Here is an 18,608-nt window from a genome sequence, read left to right as displayed (position 1 = left end):
GAAAATGATAAATTTCCCGTTCTGCAATGTACAGATATCTCCATTTGGGACCTTCGATTTTTCGGAAACTCAAGCATATGATCTCAACCATATGAATTTCTCGATCATCTGATAGAGATCCATATTTTGTCATCATTTGCACCTAAATGATGAGTGCTATGTTTGAAGTTTCTACATATGTCTATACTTGTCTTTGTCTTTATTTTGAACCTATATGATGGTATTGTAAGGTATGAAGGCTATGTTTGAATTACTATATATGTTTATATTTGGAGCTTTTCTCACCAGGCCTCTGCTGAAAATGGGTTCCGCTGAACCAGTCGGACTATCCTGGTAAACAAATATCAAATAAATAAATAAATAATAGATAAATAAATAAAATAATTCTGATAACATCTTTCACTGCCTTCTGAAGCCTCTCCCTCACCAACATCCTCACACAGTTTCTAGCCTGTTCTCCTCTGGACCCCAAGCCAAGTGACTTTTCTGCACTGCCCTTTCATCTTGTCTTTTGGATACATAGCATGTCCAACCTCCTCCTCACCATCATGTCATCCGCCTTTAGTCTCCATCCTGTCAGTGACCCTAGCTTGAGTGTGGTAATTTTAAGTTCATGTTTGGCAGGTTGATTGGTTTTATGTCCAGCTTTCACTCAATAGCACTATCCCAGATAACCCAAGCTGGGCAACTAGAGACCAGCTAGCCAGTACTTTATTGACCCAGGGCTGCTATGCTTTATGGCGTGTACACACTGGCCAATAGGGTCATATACACCCCTCTCACCATTAGCATGGGCCCCTGTAGTAGGTTTGAGTAGGCCGAGTTCTCAACCAACTTATCACCAGCAAAAACCCATGCCCATTTGGTGACATTATTCAACATGACCAAATAACCTAGACTCATATTTCTACACCTTAATGTCAATAACCAAAAGAAATTTATGGTAAGAATTCAGAAACAAAGGCGATAAAGAAATGGACAGGTATGACATCTGGGATAATTTAGTAGTCCCACAGGAAATCTAAAGAGTTTTTAATCTTATTCATAAAGAGACATTTAGTGACATTATTTTTGAAACTGGTTATGTTTTGGAAAGTTTTTTGGGGGAGTATGACCTTGGATAGTAGAATGCAATTAGATTATACTGAAAAAGAACTGCACAAACTGGATCCAAACAAAGCACAGGGAGGAGACAGAATTAGTAACAATGACCTGAGAACACTTGAGCAAGATCTTACGGTTCCATTATATCTATTATTCACTAGGTCATATCAATATGGGGAGATTCCTCAAGATTGGAGACATGCGCTTAAGGGAAGTAGGACAGACCCAGAGGCATATAAACCCTTAAGTCTACTTTCATGTTGTGGAAAAATAATGCAGAAGGTCATATTGGAGAAGTTATTGTCAGAACTGGATAGGTTGGGACTTGAAACCACATATCAGCATGCATATGTTGAAAATAGATTTATTACCACTTATAACATGATGGTCTATAAAACTATAACAGCTATGAATGAAAATTTGTACTGTGATATAATTTGTATAGATTTAACTTCAGCATCTGACAGGGTCATACACAAAGCATTGATCAATAAATTATAACTACTAGGTATTGATGTACTCTTGATAAGATGGATAGCTGCATGGCTTACAAATAGGATATGGCAAGTATCATACAGCAACTGGACAGGTGAAATCCTTGGTTACAGTCAAGGTGTCCCACAGGGATCTGTCCTAGGCCCTTACTTGTTTAGATTGCATCTTTCAGACCTAACTTTTTCATCTGAGGTGTTCTACAGTCCATATGCAGATGACCTGAAATTGGTTAAACTGATTACATGTGTTACAGATAAGGCATGTCTGCAAAACAACTTGACTAAATTGATTATTTGTGCACAGGAAAATAATATGTTGATTAATATATCAAAAACTAAGCACATGAGATTTGGGAGACATAAATTGAAATGTTAATATTTAATATAGCACACAGTGATTGAAACTGTAGACTCATTTAAGGATCTCGGTATATGGATAGAAACAGCTATGAGTTTTTCTAATCATATCAGCCAGTTGGTTAATGATAAGTTTAGAATTATATATTGTAAAAAAGATTTATAAAGTCTAGGAAATCACAAATGATGAAGTAATTGTTTGTTAGTTACAGTAGACCCAAACTTGAGGATGGAATAACAATATGGAAGCCCTGTAAAAAAACAAGCATGAGTAAACTGGAAAGAGTACAGCAGAAATATACCAAAGACAACCATACATGTGAAAATATAAGTTATTATGAAAAACTAAACTATCTGAACTTGTACAGTGTCTCTTACATATATCAAAGACCAGATCTTATAAAGGAATATAGGGCATTTCGAGACAACTACCTCTGGGAATGTTTGGGGTTATCAAAAAGTAGTAGAGAATCATCAGATAACCGATGTAGAAGGTTCTATAGGAATGAGAAGTGTACTAACTGGTTCTCTGAGAGAGCAGCTGATGCATAGAACAGACTACCAAATTACATTAAAATAAGTATTAGTTTAGATATTTTTAAGAACAGCATGGACACTTATTATGAGAACAAGTGTTTGGGATATTGGCAAGCTAGAAGGGCATTAATGCCTGTGTGTGAAATATTTGTATGTATGTATGTATGCATGTAAATTACCACAAATGCTCAAGTCAAACTAAAGAACAACTTTTCACTGATATGCAATTGGATTTCCAACACATATGATAGCAATAAATCAGAGCACGAAAAGACAAAACCAACAAAAAAAAAAAAAAAAATAAGCAAAAAAATTGCAGACAGGAGCCAGAAATAGTCAACCAATTTCTTTCACTCTTCAGATCAAGAGTTTTCATCCTTAAAGAGTTCTTCAGTAATAAATCCTAAAAAAAAAACATCCTCAATGCTCTTTGCCATACCTAGCAGGCTGAACACTGCACCTATCTTGTTAATTAAGTATGACAGAAACACTATTTTTGTTTGTCTTTTCGGCTTTTTCCTGGTAAGGGGTCGCCACAGCGGAACTCCGGTCCGCTAATGATTGGCAGTAGATTTTTACAAAACGCTGAGGTGCCAGCTTGATGCCCAACCTTCAACGAAGGCACTCCCATTTACACACGCATGTCTTTCAAGCACTACTCAACCGCAGGTAGGACATGCAGACTCCACACAGAAGGCACTCCCAAGCCAAGCTGAGAATCGAACGGGAGAACCTCTTGCTGTGAGGTAATAACACTACTGCTGTACCACTGCGGCTATGACAGTAACACTACTACAGAACAAAAATACTTCAGGAGGAATTAAAACAGTTGTCTGAACCCATTACTTTCACCAAATATAGAGATAAAGAAGTGAGTAAAAGGTATGGACAATTAAAACTCTGTACAAGATATCACATCCCAAATTACATGTAATCAAAAAAATGTTGACATTTTGCTAGTACTGCTACTGTCTGAATAAAATTCTAACATATTGCAAATGTTAGTGAATCAAATATGCACAGACACTTCCTGCACCAAATTATACCAGTCACTGTGTCCTATTAATTGGTTACCTATTCAGACCACGGTCAACTTTTTTTAAGCTCACTCCTTTTCAAGATTATAGTAATGCATCAATGCCCCTTTTTAATAACTAAATTTACCATCAGAACTCAATCCTACTCAAGACCAAAATGATGCTCCCATCTCTAATCAGCCCTAGGTTCAAATCTGCTACTGCAGAAAAAGTTCTCACTCGGCTTGGACCATCTAATTGGAATCATCTCCTCTCTGAAATTAAGGCACACCAAGAATTTTTAACTTTTAAAAATAAATTGAAATAACACCTCTTTTCGGAAGCTAATGCCCATGCTACATAGACACTAGTTGGGGTAAGCAAATTAATTGTGTTACCCTTTTACTCAAAGTTAATTCTGATGATATTATGTTTTGTAATATGTGCATAGTGTGCTTTAATATTTTTAGACATTTAATTTTCCATCCATTCTGCTACTTTACTTCATGAAAATTCTGCATGTGTTTACATTTTATTATTCACATACACATATTGTGATTCTGCATTTATTTAACACACACACACACACACACACACACACACACACACACACACACACACACACACACACACACACACACACATTTAAATTGTGATCCTTTGTATTCCTCTAGTTCATCAGAGTAATGGCTGAAAAGGGTTAGTAAACCAGCCCACCTAACCAGTAAACAAATACAAATAAATAAATATAATGCAGTTCTATACATTACCAAAATCTATGAGCAGACAAGCATGGACAAGACTACAGGGAGTCGGTGATTTTGCAAACGCACATCGCCAGGGAGACTATGTCTTTGGTTTCTGTGTCCCACACCCCCTCATTTTTTGCATCTTCACCATTCCATAGCTCATAGGTGTGCCATCAATTCTTGGGTAATGGAAGTCTCCTAGCAAGAATATATTTGATTGGATATTAAAAGTCTCACTGGTGTTAAGGTAATTTCCATGATCTTTAGGGGACAGTGATGGTGATACGTAACTAGCAATGATGTAATAGTTGGATTTGTTAATGACATAACATGAGGAGATGGTACTTCAAATACAGATACCCCCCCCCCCCGTTACCTAAGCACATAAAGACCTCAATGTTAGGCAATGCTTTCAGTGTGCTGAAGCCATGCTTCAGTAAATACATATATGTGTATGCATGCAAGTTGCAAGCCTCAAGTTCAGGCATCTTTCTATTTAGACACCTAGCATTGAGTAGTGCTACCTTTATGTTGTCAGAAGTGGAGTTTGAGTTTCCTCTGTAGGAATATCCAGGAGGACTCTGGTTAAAAGGCACTATGGGGTCAGCGAAAGCTTTAGCCAGTATGTGGACACCCTGGTAAGAGAGGTGTAAACCATCCCTGGCAAAACAGAAAGTCTTATCAACCATCTCATCCTAGCCTGACACATACTGGACCCCTTAGAATAATTCCAGTTACATAGCCAATTGTTAAATCCAATTATGTTGCCTTGTTAGCTAGACATCATTCTTGGTGAAAACAAGATATAACTGAAGACCAATGTTTTTCCTGTCTCTAGGGTATGCATAGTAAGCTCCATCATGTCACTCTGCATGTCCCTGTGGATGGAATGCCTCAGGGTATTCACTCTCACATGAGCCACCAAAAGGACATAGTCAAATTTGTTTGTCTTAAAGGAGCTTTGGTCCATTGTAACATCACAGATCTTTGCTTCAGACAAGCAGCTAACAGTCACCCTATTCTTTTTCTAGCTGAGATTATTTCACTAAAACGACTGTTTTATAGGAAAATAATTTAAGTATCCTGCAGGAAGTAGTTAAAAGGCTCAGATGTCAACTTTTGTATCATCAGTTCAATCAGCATTAATGAACAAGGGTAAGAAGTACATAAGTGCAACAAAATCACTTAAGAAAACACCTTAACCTCTGAATCTGAAGACACTAATGGGGATATTGCACACAGCAGAGCTAAACAGACAAAATATGAATCGTCAGTAAAGAATATGACAGACTAAGCTAAAATAACTGGAAAAGTTACCTTCATATTTTGGATGCAGAGTAAATGGATAGGTACAAACACTGCTAATGTGTCATAGTAAAAATTATTTATAGATAGGCACAAATAACTTTGTAGGAGCAGATTTTTGCAAATGAATGTGTATTACAAATTAAGTTTCAGACTATTCAAGTATGTAAGTTAAAAACAATTATATTGAATTGTAACAATATGCCATGCTTCAGATGTAGTACCCCATAGTATGCATATACATGAATAAAGGAGTTGCCATGCCTAACAATTAATTACATCCAGGCTTGTACTCAACATTTTGGAGCAACTAAAGTCTGCTTTGCTGAATAGTGTTTCTGCCTAAGTACACATCCTAGAAGGAAGGTACAGAGTGCAAATAACAACATGGTTGGCCATGAACAGGTGACTCATCTATTTCTAGGCTTTGTATTCTGGTGTGCTGGAATGGAATAGCATGGTAACAGCAGTAGATCTGTATGGGTTTCAAACAAATTCACATTAGAAGCATCTCGCTGAAGTGTTAACTAGTAAGTAGTCTGACATTTTAGTTCTCATTCATGATTTAGGTTAAATTCTCTGATAAAACATTTGAGCAGAATGTTTGGTTTTCCTGGCAAGAACACTATATGGAGCAAACACTGGCTGTGTATTATCCAGCCTGACACTCTGTCATTAATTGTTTTCCCACAGATTAGAGTGAATGTATCCTTCCTAATTTGTGAACAATATGACTGTGGTATCATCTGAGTATGAGCACATCCAGTAAAGCAAAGAAGGCAAAAGGCCTACATATGCACAGGCATTGCTGCTAATCATTTCATGCAAAATTACAGGATCACTTCTTGCTTAGACACAAGGCTCTACACTATCAGATATTAAAAATGTACCGCTAAATATATTCCAAGCCACTAGTTTAAAAGGTCTGAGAAGGCTCAAGAGGCAGTAATGAGAAGCTACAAATCCAAATTTTCATTTATGTCCACTGAGTACAGTTGGTTACTATGGCTAGGAGAAGAGGTGTGGTATTGTTCCAAAGACTATGTAGCCTGATTCTGAATTCTGACAAAGACAACTGTTAAGACACATGATGACATGTCTGCCTGAACCATAACACAAAGGAGTAAAAGTGGCATCTCTTTAATATTTTCCTGAAGAAATGAAAACTTCCAGCCTGTGAAGACTATTACAGCTCCCAGGAAATGACGTCTGAAAAGTCAACAGTTCTTGCAGATCTTACATGAGAAAGTTGACTGAATTGATCAGACTGTTGAGCAAGGGTGGAGCTTGTTTACAATTTTCCATGTGATTTTCTTCTGTATAAAAACAACCAAGGCAGTGGTAATCCCCAAGAAACAGTTTATGTTAGCGCTTTCATTGGAAACAGTAATTCGACTTCTTCAGACAACAAATAAAAATGGTTCTTTCATTATATAGTGACTAAATGATGACATCATACATTAATCAATTAAACATTAAAAAGACCATTACAACATTTTTATAACCATAATAAAACCGTACTCATGTAATATAGCATGAATTGCTTAAAAATCCACCTCCAAAATCACATAAAGTGTATAAATATAATACATAATAAATTAATAAGAACAATCTATCTAGGGCTTTTAATTTTAAAATATATTTTAAAGAGCACTGTTCATTAAGTCCTGGGTAAATACAGGCATTAAGCCTAAGTTGCCAGTATAACTCTTGTTCTTCTAAATACAACTGCCATGGCCTACCCCTTTCATCTTTCATCTCTTGTTCAATAACCATATACACAAATATATGACCATCATTTTCCATGGCATGCCTGGTTAAAGCATTAGTACTATTTCTCTTGCCTATACTGTACTGGTGCTCATAAATTCTTTCTTTAAAATGCCTTTCGGTCTTTCCAATATAGAAACCAGTACAATATTGGCACTGGGCGAGATAAACGACCCCCGGGCTCTCACAGTTAAACCTGCCATTTAAATAATAAATTTTATTTGCAATACATAATCTATCAGAAACTTTAATTAGATGACAAAACTTACAACATCCACATTTATACATACCGGACCATACAGTTTACTCCTGTTTTCCAATAACTTTTTAATATTACATCCACGTCTAAATAGCATACCTGCCTCAGTACCAATCTTTTGTCTAAATAAAGAATCCTCCATTAATAATGCCCAACTTTTAGATAAAATATTTCTTAGGATTCCAGCATCTAATGAATAGGCGGTACTAAAGTTCGATTAGTACCACTATTAGAAAGTGTAATATGCATCCCATTAGAAACATCTAATGTATTGGCGTCAATGTGTACATGTCCTCCCCCGAGGATGGGTTTAAACCAACCATAAACCCTTTTAGTTACTACTTCAATTATAACAGTTGTTAATAATTCAATAGGAGAGGACCTAGCCAAAAACATGTTCTTCAAATGTTCACACTCAAGTAGAAAATCATTTTCAAGGGTGACCATCCTGGCCGCTCTCACTAATTGACCTTTAACCACTGCCTTCTTCTGATGGAATGGGTGGTTACTCTCACAGTGCAAAAAACTGTTGGAATATGTGGGCTTTCTAAACATTTTGGCCACATATGTCTTATTACTTCTAACTACTAGTCAGCAAACAAGAAAATCAAAATGGTAATAACCTGGCATTAAAAATTGTGAAAAATGTTAAGTGATTACTTGCTTTTTCAATAACTTTAAAAAGAAAATGTCCTAGTCAGACAACAGTCTGGCAGGGAATGCTGAGGACTGATGCTGTGAACCATTAATGAGCTTAATTCTAAAGTAGTGGGTTTGATTCCCTCATTCTCAGTGTGACTGTTGTGTGACTCTGATCAAGTTAGCCAACCAAAAAGTGCACCCAGGCTGGGGCTAGAAAGGGTCCCTGTGAAACAGTAGTCCCCGACCTTGGTAAGTAAACAATATATATATATATATATATATATATATATATATATATATATATATATATATATACACACACGTACATATATATATATATATATATATATATATATATATATATATATATATCCCTTTTCATGCAATATTTGGGGATAAACAAAGTCAGATTAATACATGCAAAAAGTATAATGTTGCTTTGTTAAAAATCAGTTGAAGACAAATAGTAAATGATAAAGCCATCCACACATATCGTGTACAAATTATAAACAATGAGATAAAATATGGAATTGGTTTTACCTAAAGTTAAGTAGTTTGACCTTTTTCTGCCTTGCACCCACTAACTACTTGAATAGTTCTCGGGTCCCCTGTGATCCTGAAGTGAGTAAAGTAGGCATCGGAAAATAAAAGACTGAATGAATAAGCAGCATTCTGACACAATTAAAGTTTAATAAAAACAAAACTAAGAAACAAAAGGTAAGGAAGAGGCAAGACCTTGAGGCAAAAATATTAAGGCAAAGAAAATGAGCACAAGTAATTTTTGTATTGGCATTTAAATGTAAAGCAGTTACTTAAACATAAACAAGAACAGCAAAGGAAAGTAGAGGAGGGGGCAACAACGTACATTTTGACAGGATCTACAACGAATGAAAGAAGGATGAGTAAAGATGTTTTGTTCCCACTCCTTGATTATTTTGGTACAACATTCATTTTACTTTGAGCAATTAAAAAAAAAAGTTTAGCTTTCATGCCCTTCAAGGAAAGCGAGGTTGTCATGAGAACAGTAACTTAATGTCACTAAGAAAGGGAGTATTATGGTTTCCAGCACTCTTAGCTCAAATGATAGAGAACTGTATTATTAGGAATCCTGAATAGGAGGCCGATGCAGGTCAGGAAAATAAGGTTATGTGAGTTACAAAATAAAGATATTGGAAGCTAATTAAGCTATATAATAATAATCCATCTGTACATCACAATGCATACAAATGTGCAAACAATTACATCATATTAATTACATTACATAAGCCTTGATGAAGCTGCCAAAGTGAAGATGCGGAGAGTGAAACAGACATAGGCACAGGGAAAGTAAGGATTTAAAGCTTAAGGTAATTCATAATTTAATAATAAAAGCAAAATAGGATCCAGGCATGGAGATAAAGAGCAAATGAAACAGTTTTTTGCTATTAAATGAGAAGGGGATGTCATGCTTTGGTGCAGATTTTAGCCGGCCCATTTTTTATAATGAATGAAAACTAATGACGGTTGTAAGTGTAAGACAAAATATTCTGCTAGAAGTAATCAGTGAAAGGAGGCAGATAGCAGTATGTATTTACTGATTGTGCATCTTTAATTTAATTTTGGCCAGGAAGGGTTGTGAGCTGTACAGTATGAAGACTTGTGCAAATATACAACAACAAAAGATAACACAATCTAAACCACTGGTTTTCAGTCATTAAATATGTTCAAACAGGTATAAGTTTTACTTTAGACATGCAGATGAAAATATCAGGGTATTGGTCGAATTGTAATGTGCTCAAAAAAATGTAAAGATTAGACACTCTATATGTAAAAAGGGAAATTGGAAAGTATGGAAATATATTAGTTAGACATGGGTTAATGTGTCAACAGCACTAGTTACACATGGGTCATGGGTTAATGTGTCAACAGCACTAGTTAGACATGGGTTAATGTGTCAACAGCACTAGTTAGACTTGAATTAATGTGTCAACAGCACTAGTTAGACATTGGGTTAATGTATCAACAGCATACTAAAAAAGTATGTAGTGGTAAAGGACAATGCGATTGTTATGAATTAATATAGTCAAATGATTGTGCAATATATCGATGGACTAAGGAAATTTTAATATCAGATACTTTTTTAATTTAGTTTAGGGTGCAGTAAATAGATAATGGATCAATGTTACAACTTTATTTTTGATTGCTAAAGCTATAAGGAACAAAACACATTTCCACATTTACCAAAACTGGAGATTCGGGGATGGTATATAACAGGATAATATTTTATGCATTACAGTTCACATCCTTTTTCATTTAAATTTTAACTTTACATTTGTGTAGTTCTTTGGATGCAGACCTGAGATTTTTTTTAGGGCAAGTAAAATAAATAATGACTACTATTGGTGTAACAAAGAAAGGTATACTTTTATGAACCATCCTAAATAAAGTAGATGACTAAAGCTGAGGTACCAGCATAGGCTGACACTAGTAAGGATACAGGGTAAGATACTTTATGATAACCGAACAAAGAGGGATATAGAGTAAAAGTAGTGAGGAGAAAAAAGGCAAATTAATGATATTAGTAAAAATAAGAAAGAAAGTATGAATGCAACACAAAAGAAGATAAAAATGTGTTTGTAACAAACATTTAATGGGAAAAAAATTATGAATAAGATGTAGAGTTAGCAGCTGTACAAGGAAATAAATGATAAAGAGAAAAGAGCTTAGCCTGTACCACTAGTGCTAAGAGATAAAGCCCTGACTGCAGTCCAGTTGAACGGACTTTGACTAGCAGCTCAGGCACTTCATAGCACAGGAAGAGAAAGACTGGGAATGCCAATTCTATAGGGGTAGAGTGGGAGTTCTCAACCAGCTTATGTCATAGCTCCACTTACAAGGCGCCAGTGGACAGCAGAAACTCATATGGCAGTTGGGGGTCCATAGTCTGGAGGATGTGGGTATATCTGCCTAAGCAAGAAAAGTCAGCCCCATTGGTGCATTCACATGTGCACTGAGAGAGTGTAAGTCTCACAGTGATGTGACTGCTCACATTACAATTGGGGTCAGGGATTTGTTTCCTAAAAATTAAAAATGCTGTCATTGCCAGGATGCCAAAGAGAGGACAAAGCACCCTCATGGTTGCCTGGAAGATAGACCCTTAGAGACTTGATGGTCAGCAAGCACTGGGCAAAAATAATAACACTAGGAAGGAGCTACCATTAATACAAAATGAAAAAGAGTGAAATAAAGGAAAATGCAAGAAAGGGAACACCATTACAAATTTTCCTGAAAAAAAAACAATACATAATTTAATATCTTGTTTGGAAATATTTTGTTTAAGAAACTTTAAAAAAAGAGATACTCCTCTACTAGAACATTCTACACAGGAAGAGGTATATGTCATTCTAATACAGAACACTGAACTGTTTAATGTCAAACAAGCTAGCCAGATTTTACACATCCTGAACTTATACTAGTGCAGTGCATACACATACACAGGTGTACACACCGTATGCAACAACTGAGTGTACTATGTTTAGCCATAAAAGCACAAGATGTAACCTAACTTGATTGATCTATAATGACTGAACATCAAAACGATGAAAAGAAAAAAGAAAGGCCAAGCACCCTGGACCCTTACGTGGCGTCTGTGCTCTCACCAGCTCCCTTTTATTTACATACCAACTCTGAAATTGCACAACAGTGGGGAACTGGAAAAACTCCTAATCCCCACTGGACTGTGGTCTTCCTCTAACCAACTCTGAAATTGCACAACAGTGGGGAACTGGAAAAACTCCTAATCCCCACTGGACTGTGGTCTTCCTCTAAGTAATGCTGGCGTTCTGCAATCATATGACTCTTTTCTAGCCTGTGCCAGCATTGCAAATGCTCAATACTCCGAATATTGGACCAAAGGGCAAAATAAATAAACACAATGCGCACACGTGCAACATCAGTCAAACAAAAGCAACTTAATTTCCTGGGCAGAGAGCAAATTCACCCAAATACCAAGTAACATCCATGAGTCAGCAGTGCCACTAAAGAAAACATATTATGCATGCGGCACACTGCTGCACACTTACTCCATTTTTGCACAGCACTTGCATGCATCACTCATCTCTGTAGTCATACTGCATTCAAGTCATGTACGTGACGTGAACACAACAGAGTTTATACACACACATGCGCACACATACATACCATACACTACTGAAAACATTTTGTATATGATGCACATCTCTTTGAAGGCACACTTTGCACTTGGGGTTTTGAAACTAAAGGTACATGTGACTTTTTGTTGCATATCAGTAAAATAAACTGAAAGAAAAAGAACAACAAATAAATAAAATGTTACAATACACTATTACCAAACCAGGATGGCGTGCTTTTGCTTATATTAGGTATCTGAATAATAAACATACATCCATATGCTTAAAGACTGAACATAATCAAGAAAACTAGAATACTGCTACATAGAAAAAAGACATAAACTTGGCTCTGTAAAACCAAAAGCATTCATTATCATAAGCTTTCACACAAAAAAATGCCTCATCATGTCAATTCAGATGAAAGCATCACCTACACTGAGAAAAGACCTGGCAGAGGAAGCTTGCAATTCTACCTGAGACATCCAAAGGGACCTATCGTCAAACACTATTTCTTATCATATAAATTCTATTTAAGGTACTGCTATACAGTGAGATAAATCAGATTTATCACGTTACATCCACATACTTTATATGCCATCTTCTTCTCAGTTGTCCTTCCTCCTGAACTTTGTCCAATCCACAGGCCCACTGATGTTATTATGTCATGCTTTCACCTATGTCTGTTAAAGCCTTGTACCACAGGTGAAATAAGTACTTTTATAGCAGTTAATCTCACTATACTTCTCAGGCAGGAAAATATGCTTCCTGCACTCTTTTTTTGACTGTAAGGTCAGTGCACCATGTGGAAGGGACATTTTCTCTAGTACAGATGTCTGAAGTACTGGGATAGTTATCCTCCCTCAACACACATTCTCCATCTGTTATCAAAGGGAATAATAAAATATTATTCTTCTTAGCGAAATGTTCTTTACACAACAATACCACTTTTCCAAAGTCATAGTCATCAAAATGAAATTCACTGCATTTTGTTTCAACAAACCAAGTGACTATATTCTCTGACAATATGATGAATTTCACAATCTGCGGTGGTGGTACTGCGGTAGTGTTGTCGCCTCACAGTAAAACATTGTCCTGTTCAATTCTCAGCTAGTGCGTCTTCTGTGTGGAGACATGCATGAATGGGTGTACCTTCGTTGAAGGTTGTGCGTCAGGGCTGGCAACTCGGCATGTAAAAATCTACTGCCAATCATTAGCGGACCAGAGTTCCACTGTAGTGACCCCTAACCGGGAAAAGCCGAAAGACACAACAACATGATGAATTTCACAGTTGCTGTGATTCATTGCAACTGATTTCAGAATACGGGCATGCATTGCTAATTTTCTGCAAGTGATTGTCCTAGAGATGAAACAGGGTGTCAGGCTTCTACTCATGTCTTTGTAATAATCACATCCTTCATGATGTCTTTTTTCCATAATTATTTAATTAAACCATATACTAGAATGTGATTCAGGCAGACAATTCACTCAGAATTTCCTTACAAAGTACACTTTTAGTTTTTTGGTGCATCCAAAGCTTTTGCACACATTCTAAAGAAAGGCTGTTTGGCATGGCTATTATCAAGGACATAGGTGAAGGGAACCATTATATACGTGTGCTTTTTTGTTTTCACTTAAAGTTATTTAAATTAAGTACATCAGTTACTCAACTGTACATCATACACCAAAGTGACTGGAGCAATTGAAATGAATCTCCTAACCCCAGGGCTCCAAATTAGGATAGTCTCAAGGCTAGCATGAAATGGAAGCCCTCTGTATGAGAAAAAAATTATTTACTGTACTTGCCTAACCATTAATATATATTTTGTATTTACTTTTCTTAAAAAGGTGACAGCATCTGGCACAGGTATTTTAAAGCAAAGCTTATTCAGAAAATGTATTATAACAGCAAAAACAACACACAAAAACAAATAAAGATAATGCTGGAGCTTTCCTGTCATAACACCAGTGAGTACCATTTAATATAATACAGTCAAAGACTCATGCAGTGTTGGTGCACAACCACCAAGATCAAATAAGCATTAGCATTCCTTTGTACAATGTGTTTTAATCTTGAATATAGAATTAAAAAAATGAAAAAAAAAAAAAAAGACTACCACAACAGACTCTTGATCTATTATAACATATGTAAGAAGAGATCCTGCGTGCTAATTGCTAGGCTACTATTACGTCATACTTTCACTGCAACATAAGTTTGAAATATAAACTTGGATCATCTCACAGCTCAGATTTTAAAATAATTAGACCATAAAAATTGATAAGAGGCACCCTTGTGACGCATCTGGGTTTAGCCTAACAAAACTGCTGCAATGCAAAAGACCATCCTTTAAACAATACTTCAGCAGAACGCAGTAGAGTGCTTTGTTTTTAAAGGAGCAAAGTAACACAAATACTGTACAGTAAGCTGAATGCACTTGCAATTTGATTATCTGTCAGGCGATGTCACAGTTTAAATGGTCCTGCTAGAATTCATGCTTACGCAATGGTGCAGTGTTAGTAAGAAAAAAAGTATACTCATGATTTTTCATTATTGCACATCATTCTAGCAAATTTAAAAATAGTTTAATGAAAAAGAAAATGCCTTGCCATGACATATTTTCTCACACTGTGATATTAAAGGAAAGCTTCTACCTTTCTGGATAATTCTCAGGGTGGGTACTTTTTTTCATTATAATGACCCAGATTTGATCTTCTGTAGACTCATTATCACGTTAAAGCCTGTTTTTAACTGCATGGACCTGCATGAAATAATCTTGTTCTAAAAATGCTGCGACCTTATTCAATGGTACAGATTACTGGTGACACAGTTCACTGCTCTTTCAACTAGTGGGACTGTTTTACAGTGGCAATATCTGCATGAAAAGACTGTCTTAACATCATGATTTTGCTTTACAAACTGCAGTTATTATTAGAGAATTAAAAACAAAACTGCCAGCCACAAAACTACCAGGACAAGAAACTACACGACTTCACACCAGCAGTCTAGGTGGGCACCTATATACTTTACTATGGGTGGAGACTAAGATACTCAGCAAGTAAGACAAGACTCCGCTGTTAAGGACTGGAAAAACAAAAACAAAACTGATCGACCATTAGCTGTCTACAATTTCCTTTTCTTTTATTTCAAAGAAAGATTTTAAAAAAATGTCATCTGGTAACTATTTAGAGCATTAAGTCCATCAAGACATGTCAACATTTTCCATAATACAGAGAAGGGAAGCTGTACAAAACTAGATGAAGAACTGGCAACACTTTTATTTCCAACACAAACAAGTAATTCTCTAGGTTATTTTAAAAATGGCATTTTACTAAAAATGTTTAAATTATCTCTCAAAAGTAGACCAGTAGTATAAAACACTCCCAGCTTCTGCATTCACTGAAATATTCTGACTTGCAAAAATGCTTACAGATTTTCGATTAATGAGTTTTAAGTCTCCAAAACATAAACAAGCAGAACATCTGGGTACACATATTTATTCCACTAACATTTATAAATCTTAACTGCAATCAAAGAAATCAATCAGTACAAGTCTCCAGCTCTTGTACCAGTTGATTTCTCTTAAATACTGGCTTGTGAAATACTATACAAACATGCTGCCACAGTCTGACAGCTATGCATCATAAAATGATTTCTCACATTAAATTAACAAGCCAAAACAAAAACAAGTATAGCAATACCAGAGAAAATATGTGAAAGTTTAGCTTTAGAAGTCACTGTCAAAAATGGAAAACGTGCATTTAATACAGCAAATGGAGTAGATTATGTTGTATTTATCTGCAGCATTATAATTAAGCATCAATTTAGCAAAACTGTGTTGCATTTTACAACTTGTTTCTTTTTAAGGGGGAAAAACACTTGGAATGTACTAATGACTCTGCACAGGAAAAACATTCATCCTGTTTGCCCTGGGCAGGAAGGCTGACATATCAAGATCCAGCACTGTCGCACACGCACAAACAAATCACGGTGACCTCCAGCAACACAGCAAAACATAGAAGTAATTATTTGTTGCTTTAAAAAAACTTTCCCCCAAAATAATTAATATATCGAGGAACAAAATCGCTCTTGGACAGTATCCCAGAAAATAGCCATTCTCCCAACACACACTCACATGGCCTTTATCGTGTACATCCCTTCTAAATAAAGGAAATTAAAGTAATTTCTGTCGCAGGACAAGACATGACTGGCCAAGTACAACGTGCATTGTAAGAAATTCTCGGGCTCTGAGAGGCTGGACTCCAGACACTGCAGGGTCCACAGCACACAGGCCACCACTAGAAAAATCAAAAAAGAGGACGAGCTTTGCAAACTGTCATGTCTTCACTGGTCTATATACACTTGAATCAGTGCCAGGACCTCTGCAAACAGCAAGCGCAGCGTTTTACTAGGGTGTAAGGACTCCAATCGCTTTCTTTCTAGTTTGTAAGAAGGGAGCAATTATGTTTAATGGCACAAACTGTTTCAGGTCCCGAAGACATATTTGCTGCTTCAAGTTCATTTTTCTGGCTGTGTCAATATGCTTATGTTTTACACAACAAATGCGCATTTTTTAGTGGTACAACTATATATATATACATATATGTGTGCGTGTATGTGTATACAACTTTGAGATGGTAACACTGTCACCTCTCCTTGTACTGCCGTCACTGTGTGTTGCAATTACTGATGAACAGAAAAAAACCTGAATTAAAAACGCAGCAGTGCGGTCTGTGCGTCTGGCCTCCAAAAGGACACAAGTACCTTGACCACGTTATTTAACTTACAATGCATAATTTATAACACCTAATACGTATAGTAAATGATAAATGAAGGCACAGAACAGTACAGAAACACTGGAGTTCAGAATTCGGGACACACGCGAAAGAGATGGATACAAGCCCTGAGCGAATTTACCTTTTTTTCATGCTATTAAACGATTCAAACGCAGGGTCAAGCATTGATTTCAAAATAAAAAAGGTGGGTCGGAAATGCCTCACATGTTTAAGTAAGTCTTTGGGTCATGGTTAATAAGAGGATAATTTTTAACACTGGCACCCCTCCCCCATTTTCCATCCAAAGCGCAAGAGGTTGTGCAGCCAGTTATGGGTACCTGGAATAATTAACTGCTGTTGAATCATTTACTGCGCTATCATTTTAACATATAATATCAACGGCATTACCTTGAGCATCACTTAAATTTGTAATGTGGTGGTGAGGTACCCGGGAAATATAGCGCTGCAGCCCCCCCAAGGTACTGCTGGAATGGTACTCTTTTGGGATGAGGTGTTGGAGAGGGGTGATGGATGCCGTGAAGCAGTGCAGTCGCACCCGCAGGGAGGTAACACCCTGCACTCCGCGCTTGTGACATGCAGTCGGTGTGCTCACATACCCTTACCCTCCCAGCACACACATACACACAAATACATATATACGGATCTTTAGTTTACCACACCAGAGTGTCTTACCTGCCCACCGTCTGGTTGGCAAGCTGCCGCATCCGGTTGAACTGTTTCTTCATGATTTATTCCCTTAGCTGCAGCAGCAGCAGCGGCGGCGCAGTTTCAGGACCAGAAACGAAGCAGCATTTCTCATTTCAGTGAAGCCAAGAAGCCACCGGTAGGAACGACAGCATCACCATCGCCACGGGCACGCTGAACACAGTAACAGTATCCTTCAAAGCCCCGTAGCAGCAACTATTCTTCATTGTACTGAACCCGGAGCAAGACCCGGTTCCGAGTTGGGACGGAAAGGCGCCGCTTCACTGCATTCCTTTTAGTTGCTGCTTTTAAAATCCCGCTCAGTTGCTGGAAGAGTACCCGTATTGTCTCCTGGTGGTCACTATGCACTGTCCGTTTGCTTTCCTGCCTGCCTCCAAGCCGCCCGTTGCTTGGACCAGCTTGGCCCTCCGTGAGCTGGGATGACAGCTCACCAGTGCGCCTGCGTCCAGCTGTTTCTCTTGGCATTTTGGAGATTGTAGTTCTGGGAAATTGTTATACTCAGGAATACCATACACAGTTATCTATAACTTATATTTTAAGAATATGCTTTACTATTTTAATTAATTATTCATAAGATTCCCTACACGATTTCGTCTACAGCGTATTCATTTTTTTAATTTAATAGATAAACGAAGGTGGTAAAATTATTTGATTTTCCTTTGTAGTCGTATTCCATTATTTTTGATATTTGTTAGTAGTCACACTTATTTATTGAAATGAAAGTACAGCTGCCGTATTATCGTAAGTGTTCT

The 18,608-nt window shown here is 36.9% G+C and overlaps 1 protein-coding gene across 7 annotated transcripts in view; it reads right to left on the bottom strand.

Annotated features, from left to right (window-relative positions):
- Positions 1 to 18,292, bottom strand: part of ARHGAP44 (Rho GTPase activating protein 44) — a 1,795,121-nt gene extending 1,776,829 nt beyond the window's left edge. For 4 of the 7 annotated variants that reach the window (XM_044068796.1, XM_044068800.1, XM_044068801.1 and 1 more), the window contains exon 1: positions 17,824 to 18,290. In XM_044068796.1, the coding sequence (XP_043924731.1) occupies positions 17,824 to 17,876 (53 nt within the window). In that variant the 5' untranslated portion in view covers positions 17,877 to 18,290. Of the gene's footprint in view, positions 1 to 17,823 lie in introns of all 7 variants that reach the window. The other 3 variants (XM_044068798.1, XM_044068799.1, XM_044068802.1) reach the window with 2 other exon arrangements.
- Between the last annotated feature and the right edge of the window lie 316 nt (positions 18,293 to 18,608).

The sequence above is a fragment of the Protopterus annectens genome, chromosome 4.part0 (assembly GCF_019279795.1).
Source record: "Protopterus annectens isolate FY-2018-M chromosome 4.part0, PAN1.0, whole genome shotgun sequence".
NCBI classification, from domain to species: domain Eukaryota; kingdom Metazoa; phylum Chordata; order Ceratodontiformes; family Protopteridae; genus Protopterus; species Protopterus annectens.
The sequence above is the reverse complement of the archived record's forward strand: the minus strand, read 5'-3'. Positions and strand labels throughout refer to the sequence as shown.